We start from the raw sequence: 9499 nt of genomic DNA, 5'->3' as shown, positions 1-9499 counted from the left end.
CTGCTCCTGCCGACCTGCCTTCACAGGTCCTACCTGTGCAGGTCATATTTGCTTTTAAAATCTTACCATCTGAACTCCATTCCATATTAGAAATAATTAATATTAGCCACACATTGTATTCGTCAGGACATTATTCACTTATATTTGTCTAACACCCAACAGTCGGTGTATATGTATTGCTGGGGTGCTATTAAACATGTATTCATTCATAAGGACATTAGAGAATGGTTTGAACAATGAAATGAATATATATTTAATGACATGTCATCACATTTTAAACTACCGGTATTGCTATTTGATGTCTAACAAGGTTATTTTGACATTTGCTCGAGAGAAAGAGAGAAAACCGCTTCTGTCACATCCTAAAAACTAAAATAATACCCCACCATGTGTTTCATAATTACACACAGTTGATTAAAATCCCTGAAATAAAACCTTTAACACTATTAGCGTTATGATGACCTGTTACTAAATACAAATAACAAATATAATAAACATTATAAGTTGCCATTGATAGATGAAACATTACGACATGAATCAACACACAAATGTGAAACAGACTATATGAAACTGATTGATCCAGGCTGCATTATTATACCTGGGTTTTTTCTCGTTCCAACCAGTGCACCACAACTTGTCAAAGGCCGTGGTATGTGTTTTCCTGTTTGTGGCAAAGTGCATATAAAAGATCCCTTGCTACATTATGAAACATTTAGCGGGAGTCAGAATTACCATGTGTTTGACATCCAATAGCCGATGATTAATAAATCAATGTGGTTTAGTGGTGTCGTTAAACAAACAAACAAACTTCTTATTACACCTGGCTGTTGTTATCAGCCCTGCCAGGGGTACTGATACAGTATGTAATATACATGTAGTCGCTTTCAAACTATCCATGTAAATTGATTGTACGTGCAAACCAGCCTCGGTGGTGTCATGGTTATGCCATCGCACATAAGGCTGCTAGGTACTGGGTTCGCAGCCCAGTACCGACTCCCACCAAGAGCCAGTTTTAATACCACTACATCCTCTTCTATCACTAACCAATAGCAACTAACCCAGTGTCCTGGACAGACAGTCCAGATAGCTGAGGTGGGTGCCCAGGATAGCGTGCTTAAACCGTAATTGGATTTAAGCACAAACATTTGTTGAAATGAAATGAAAATTGTATGTGGTTATAACATTGTCAATATCATAATTTTTACCTATAACAAAATAATTTTTAATTTGTTTTTGTTTTGTTTGTTTGTGTTTTTGTGTTTTTGGTGGGGGGTGGGGGGTTCGATGTGAGTGCTTAAAGACACTGTTTTTGTAGATATGAACTGTGAGCCGTGTCTGAATGACACTGTTTTTGTAGATATGAACTGTGAGCCGTGTCTGAATGACACTGTTTTTGTAGATATGAACTGTGAGCCGTGTCTGAATGGTGGCGTCATGTCCACCTCCACTGGGGACTGCTCTTGTAACTGTCGTAATGGATACTCGGGTCGACGATGTGAACGTGAGTCATTACTCTTAAATAAACATTGAGTATCTTCGTGTATTTTACATACACACGTATCATGGAAAACCAACATATAAACATTTAAACATACATTGAGAAACCAACTAGACACTCAGCACATTGAGGGGAGGGAACAGTGTTTGACTTATAATTACTGCTTTAAATGAACCTTATTCAACATTAAATGTTCTTATTAGTATTAGCATGTAAAGAACAGATTTAATTACACTTTATATTAATCCAGTAACATGATGATATTCTGTTAATGTTAACAAGTATTCAGCTATACCGTGCCTACAGGTAAACACCTATACTGATGCACACACCAGAGGATAAGTAGGAACACAACTGGTGATTACTGACAATAACTGGGTTGTGTTTTCAGTGTGTAACAAGGACTGTACTCAACAGAGAGGGCTCACTTCGGAAGTCGGTGGTGTCTGTACGTGTGTCTGTAGAGCTGGCGAGCAACTCATCAACAACCTCTGTCAACGAGAAGGTAGTAACATTTGTGATATACCTTAATTATTTGTATGTTCCAAGCCGTAGAAAGTATGAATTTTGGAAATAAGGTTTTTAATTCCACCCCCCAACCCCACCCTCCACAAAAAAGGAGTACCAAGCTGGAAAAAAAGAATGCATCCCTTTCTAATTTGCATAATTTCAAAATGGCCGTTTTTCAATGACATTTATTCATATCTTGACATCTGTGTGATTTAAAATGCTGAAATATAGGTTTCGGCGTTATAGAATAGATTGAAATATATTAAATATGGTTTGATTACTTCTAATGTGCATAAATAAAAATGGTGCCCCAAAATCCCAATTTCGAGCAAGCATTCACACATTAAGGTAATACTACAATATATTATATAAAATAGGTTTTCAAATAACTGGAATATACACTGTCCAACACAGAACTCACATGTGTGCACTTGGTCTGAACAACAAAACCAAGACCGTATCTCTGCACAATGCAAAGTTAAATGGGCATTTTGCAAAATAGTTTTTGATTCCTTAAATCTCTATCCTAGTGCCTCATCTGTAGGAAGACAGCCACTCCCAAAGATATCCATTACTGGACGATACACCCTTTTGACCGCCATTAAGAGGACTGTCACTCTCAGACTAGTTTACTAAATCAAAACTAGCACAGGACAGATTCCTAGTTCCTGTATATATGCCATATCCCCAAATTTTACATATATGTTGTCATTGAGGAAATCCACTGAGTTTGGGTCTATTGTAGCATTTGAACCACTCGCAGCAACTGGGTTTTCAATTATATTTTAAATGTCAACATGCAAACTTGTACGTCATATCAAGGTAGTTGATGGCATTGTCAATAGGAAGGAAGGAAATGGTTTATTTAACGACGTATCCAACACATTTTATTTACGGTTATATGCTGTCAGACATGTGGTTAAGAACCACACAGATACTGAGGTAGGAAACCCGCTGTTACCACTTCATGGGCTATTCTTTTCGATTAGTAGCAAGGGATCTTTTATATACACCATCCCATAGACAGGATAGCACATACCACAGCCTTTGATGTACCAGTCGTGGTGCACTGGCTGGAGCAAGAAATAGTCCAATGGGCCCACTGACGGGGATCGATCCCAAACCGACCATGCATTAAGCGAGCACTCTACCACTGGGCTACGTCTCGCTAACCTCCCCTTGTTAATAGTGAGTAGTGTTCCTAGTGATAAGCACGAAAATAAGTTGAACTGAATAAATGAATGTTCCTAGTGGAGTTTCTGTTTTATATATACATGTATACTGATGGAATGACATAAGGGATAATACCAACACTAATAGACAGTAGTGTATGCAACCAAAACCATCGTCCATAGTGTGAGCTAGGTTGATAGGTTCGCGCATACCACAGCTTTTCACAAGCAATAGCTCAAATTACTTGGCATTTATTAAGTACTAACTAACAAAGCATGTTTTTACTGATTGCAGTGCGACCGTGCCCTTTGAACTGCGTCAACGGCAGACCATCGTCCACAACAGACAACTGCAAGTGCATGTGTAACGCTGGCTGGTCCGGACAACTCTGTGACCAAAAGGGTAAGATACATCTTGGCATTTCATTCTATATACGATTAATAATTGTCTCTTTCGTTGATGTATTTGTCGTTAATGTTGTTCATGATGTATTTTACAGGTGTTTGTTATATAAGATATACTCTGTAGACAGGTAGTTGTTAAACAAAGTGTTCTTTCCAAAGAAGTGATTGTTATAAAAAAATTGATTTATGCAGACATGTGGCTGTTATATAAGATGTCTTCTATTGACAAGTGGTTGTTGTATAAAGTATTCACTGTAGTGTTGCTATATGAAGTATTCTTTGTAGTGTAACACTATGTCACAATGACCCTTGACAACCTGCTGAGAAATGTTGGAATTGTAATACATGGACGACAGATGTATTCCGTAAAGTTAATGGACCTGACAAATTCCGCACGATCTGTTAGATACGGGTGTATGAAAGTGTGTTTTCTTTAACGACACCACTAGAGCATATTGATTTATTAATCATCGGCTATTGGATGTCAAACATTTGGTAAATCTGACATATAGTCTTAGAGAGAAAACCCGCTACATTTTTCAACTAGTAGCAAGGGATATTTTATATGTACCATCCCACAGACAGAATAGCACATACCATGGCTTTTGATATACCAGTAGTGGGGCAAAATATGTATGAAAATAGTTTGACATATGTAATCCTTTACATCTGCCCAAATGTGGACAACAGATGACTAATGACGTTGACGACTCGAAATCGTAATCAACACCGGAGAATCACCCAGGAGATACGGGTTGTGGACACAGCCACAGAGCGGGTCAATATAGCTAGTAGCTCGTAATACACATTGTTTCATAAACTACTATAAGATTCACTAAAACTACAGTGGCTTCTGTATAGACAGGTAGTTGTAATACAAATCATTCTTTGTACGCAGGTCTTTGTTAGACCAGTATTTGTAGCAGGTTCCAGTATCTATCGTCTTATACTGTGTCTATATTTCAGTGTGCTATATTTAGAAATGTAGTTCTTTATACGCAGGTCTTTGTTAGACCAGTATTTGTAGCTGGTTCCAGTATCTATCGTCTTATACTGTGTCTATATTTCAGTGTGTTCTCCGGCTGACTGCAGTTACCGCGGCACGTCGCGATTTGACAGCAAGACGAGCAAGTGTGTCTGTGACTGTAACGTCGGCTATAGTGGTGATCGCTGTCAAAATGGTATGTCACTTCTTTACTTCAAATAAAAAAGTTCAAAAATTCTTCTTTTCTGACATAATCTAAAAAAATACCCACAAAATATTAATAACACAGATAGTTGGGAGACTAGTTGCACACACCACAAAATATGAAAAATTTCCTTTTTAGTGAAAACTATCATTTTAGTTACACAGCTTTTTAGTGAAAACTATCATTTTAGTTACACAGCTTTTTAGCCTTCATAATAATATCGGGGCGGGACGTAGCCCAGTGTTAAGGTACCAACACCCCACTTATTTTAGACTAGTTAGGACAACTTGAAATGTAATTAATATTAGTGTTTAATGTTCACAGCACCAACTACTCCGACACCAACATGTGCCGTGGACTACTGCAACTACAACGGCGCTGTGTCTGGATCTCCACCTAACTGCAGATGTAATTGTTATGGAGGCTATTCTGGCAACCAGTGTCAAATAGGTATGTTTTTCACAGAAATCGGAGTTATATATTAATTAATTAGTTATATATTAATTTATTCATTTATTAATTAGTTATATATTAATTTGATTTTCAGCTATGCATAGGGAAGACATTGCATAATGGAAGGGGAAGTGCCACCCACACACTTTCAATAAAATGTTCTTACAATACTGTCAAATGAAAATTCCACCGTTTTCAAATAATTTAGTTTACATTCAGGCAGAGTCGGTGTTATGCTTCCTAGCAATATTCAATATATTTAATAATACACAATATATTTAATGATATACAATATATTTAATAATATATAATATATTTAATAATACACAATACATATAATACTATACAATATATTTAATAATATATAATATATTTAATAATACATAATAAATTATATTTAATAATACATAATACATTTAATAATATACAATATATTTAATAATATGCAGTACATTTAATAATGTACAGTATATTTAATAATATGTACTGTATTTAATAATATACAAAATATATAATAATACACTTAAGAATTCATTAAGGGTATTAACGAAGAAAAGCTTGCACAAACTGAGAATCAGCTAAGCCGCTTACACAAACGTTTGTCATGGTGTTTTTCATAACCCGATGAACCCAAAATAAATTACAGATAATATGTATAATTACACCATCATGTTTATGTTCATACAGAAATGAACAAACTCGTGTTGCTATGACTAAGCATTAAATTGTAACATATAATGGAAATTTAATTTTAATATATTTAATAATAAACAATATATTTACTAGTATATAAAATATTTAATAATATATCTTATATTTAATAATAGTACTGGTATATAATATATTTAGTAATATACAATATATTTTAAAATATTAATTATATTTAAAAATATACAATAAATTTAATAATGTACATTATATTTAATAGTATATTTTATAATTAATAGACAATGTATTTAATAATATACAATATGTTTAATAATATATATTACATTTAATAATTAATACACAATATATTTAATAATATACAATATTTTTAATAATGTACAATATACTGAATAATATACAGTATATTTAAAACTTAATATACCATGTTTAATACTATACAATATGTTTAATAATATGCAATATATTTAATAATATCCAGTATGTTTAATAATCATAAGGGTAAATATGGAGAATGGAGTCTAGAACAGTATCAGGGCAGCCATGCTTTAATCTGCAATAGTAAAGACCTATCTATGTCCGCAAATCGGAAAACACAGTAGGGATATCCTCTACATAGAAATTATAAAGTAAAACAAGAAAGTCACAGTGATAATACAGTTCAGTTCTTTATTGACATTATACGTAAAACAAAAACAGAAGAAAACCAGAAGAAACCAATAAACAAATAATGCAGGAAACATACTAACTATACCTGTGAAAGAAAAATGCTGTATTAAACTTCTGTTCTTAATTCATCTACTTTAAAAAAAATCCAAAACTTACTTAGTTGTTGGACATTTTCAACAATACAATTAGGTGGAAAAACAACTTGAAATGGTTGAAATTGTCCAAACATCACTCATAAAATTAGTATTTAATGTTCACAGTACCAACTACTCCTATACCAAGATGTGCCGCCAACTACTGCAACTACCAAGGCACCGTTACTGGATCTCCGCCGAACTGTCGATGTAATTGTTATAGAGGCTTCTCTGGCAACCAGTGTCAAACAGGTATGTCCTTCACAGACATCAGAAGATGAAGGCAACTAGTGAGCAGTTTTATATTTATTTCATTTCCAACTGGGAGGAAGGGAGGCAGTGCATTGTCTTCAGACTTTGGGGGGGGGGGGGGGGGGGGGAGCAGTGTCCGTTTCTCTCAACGAAGTAATCTACTAATGCAGCTACCAAGACAATAGTAATAAATCTCCACCTTACTGTGGCTGTATTTGTAACCAAGGATAAACAGGCACTAGATGTGAAACCTGTAGGTAGTAGTTACGCAAAAAAACATTTTTAATTGAAATTAAACTTTTCCTTTTAATAGTATATCAGTAGTGTCAGATTGAGAGATCATGCATTTAGTTCTAAACAACATTGCTAATTTCTTTTAAAATCCGGATTTATATTTCTTGCATGAGATAATTTCGACTTGGTTCTATTTGGGTGTATCAAGTATTTCTCTGTTCAATGTCATCATTTTTCACTGGATAGCAGTCATCGTCTAAGACTATGTTTGTTGACAGGGGGAAATGTCTAGAACAGGAGGCATTGTCCACCAAGTAAACTATAATCATTACACTATAATACATTTACATGTTGTAAACACTGAAATGTAAAGCATTTGTTAAGTGGAACCCTCAACAAGAAGTGATGAGTATAATAAATTACACTTTCTACAGTGTTTAAAGATTCTTGACATTAAAGAATTACATTTATACTAGATGTTTGTGTTCCACAGCAATAACTACCCCTACACCAACATGTGCCGCCAACTACTGCAACTACCAAGGCGCCGTTACTGGATCTCCGCCGAACTGTCGATGTAATTGTTATAGAGGCTTCTCTGGCAACCAGTGTCAAACAGGTATGTCCTTCACAGACATCAGAAGATGAAGGCAACTAGTGAGCCGTTTTATATTTATTTCATTTCCAACTGGGAGGAAGGGAGGCAGTGCATTATCTTCAGACTTTGGGGTGGGGGGGGGGGGGGGGGGGGGGCATTTAGTTCTAAACAACATTGTTAATTTCTTTTAAAATCCGGATTTATGTTTCTTGCATGAGATAATTTTGACTTGGTTCAATTTAGGTGTATCAAGTATTTCTCTGTTCAATGTCATCATTTGTCACTGGATAGCAGTCATCGTCTAAGACTATGTTTGTTGACAGGGGGAAATGTCTAGAACAGGAGGCATTGTCCACCAAGTAAACTATAATCATTACACTATAATACATTTACATGTTGTAAACACTGAAATGTAAGCATTTGTTAAGTGGAACCCTCAACAAGAAGTGATGAGTATAATAAATTACACTTTCTACAGTGTTTAAAGATTCTTGACATTAAAGAATTACATTTATACTAGATGTTTGTGTTCCACAGCAATAACTACCCCTACACCAACATGTGCCGCCAACTACTGCAACTACCAAGGCGCCGTTACTGGATCTCCGCCGAACTGTCGATGTAATTGTTATAGAGGCTTCTCTGGCAACCAGTGTCAAACAGGTATGTCCTTCACAGACATCAGAAGATGAAGGCAACTAGTGAGCCGTTTTATATTTATTTCATTTCCAACTGGGAGGAAGGGAGGCAGTGCATTATCTTCAGACTTTGGGGTGGGGGGGGGGGGGGGGGGGGGGGGGGGGGGGGGGGGGGCATTTAGTTCTAAACAACATTGCTAATTTCTTTTAAAATCCGGATTTATGTTTCTTGCATGAGATAATTTTGACTTGGTTCAATTTAGGTGTATCAAGTATTTCTCTGTTCAATGTCATCATTTGTCACTGGATAGCAGTCATCGTCTAAGACTATGTTTGTTGACAGGGGGAAATGTCTAGAACAGGAGGCATTGTCCACCAAGTAAACTATAATCATTACACTATAATACAGTTACATGTTGTAAACACTGAAATGTAAAGCATTTGTTAAGTGGAACCCTCAACAAGAAGTGATGAGTATAATAAATTACACTTTCTACAGTGTTTAAAGATTCTTGACATTAAAGAATCACATTTATACTAGATGTTTGTGTTCCACAGCAATAACTACCCCTACACCAACATGTGCCGCCAACTACTGCAACTACCAAGGCGCCGTTACTGGATCTCCGCCGAACTGTCGGTGTAATTGTTATAGAGGCTTCTCTGGCAACCAGTGTCAAACAGGTATGTCCTTCACAGACATCAGAAGATGAAGGCAACTAGTGAGCAGTTTTATATTTATTTCATTTCCAACTGGCATGAGGGGAGGCAGTGCATTATCTTCAGACTTTGGGTGGGGGCAGTGCTCGTTTCTGTCAACGAAGTAATCTACTAATGCAGCTACCAAAACAATAGTAATAGATCTCCACCTAACTGTGGCTGTATTTGTAACCAAGGATAAACAGGCACTAGATGTGAAACCTGTAGATAGCAGTTACGTAAAATATATTTTTTAAATTCAAATCAAACTTTCCTTTTAATAGTATATCAGTAGTGTCAGATTGAGAGATCATGCATTTAGTTCTAAACTACATTGCTAATTTCTTTTAAAATCCGGATTTATGTTTCTTGCATGAGATA

General features: G+C 35.7%; 1 protein-coding gene across 1 annotated transcript; it reads left to right on the top strand.

Annotated features, from left to right (window-relative positions):
- Positions 1 to 1317: 1317 nt before the first annotated feature.
- LOC121368938 (notch homolog 2 N-terminal-like protein C) lies at positions 1318 to 7831 on the top strand. Its single transcript, XM_041493701.1, has 7 exons — positions 1318 to 1501; positions 1890 to 2003; positions 3476 to 3583; positions 4656 to 4766; positions 5100 to 5225; positions 6824 to 6949; positions 7677 to 7831. Exons 1-7 carry the CDS (start codon positions 1318 to 1320, stop codon positions 7829 to 7831), a joined length of 924 nt encoding a protein of 307 aa, XP_041349635.1.
- Positions 7832 to 9499: the final 1668 nt, after the last annotated feature.

This window comes from Gigantopelta aegis, chromosome 3 (genome assembly GCF_016097555.1).
Source record: "Gigantopelta aegis isolate Gae_Host chromosome 3, Gae_host_genome, whole genome shotgun sequence".
NCBI classification, from domain to species: domain Eukaryota; kingdom Metazoa; phylum Mollusca; class Gastropoda; order Neomphalida; family Peltospiridae; genus Gigantopelta; species Gigantopelta aegis.
The sequence above is the reverse complement of the archived record's forward strand: the minus strand, read 5'-3'. Positions and strand labels throughout refer to the sequence as shown.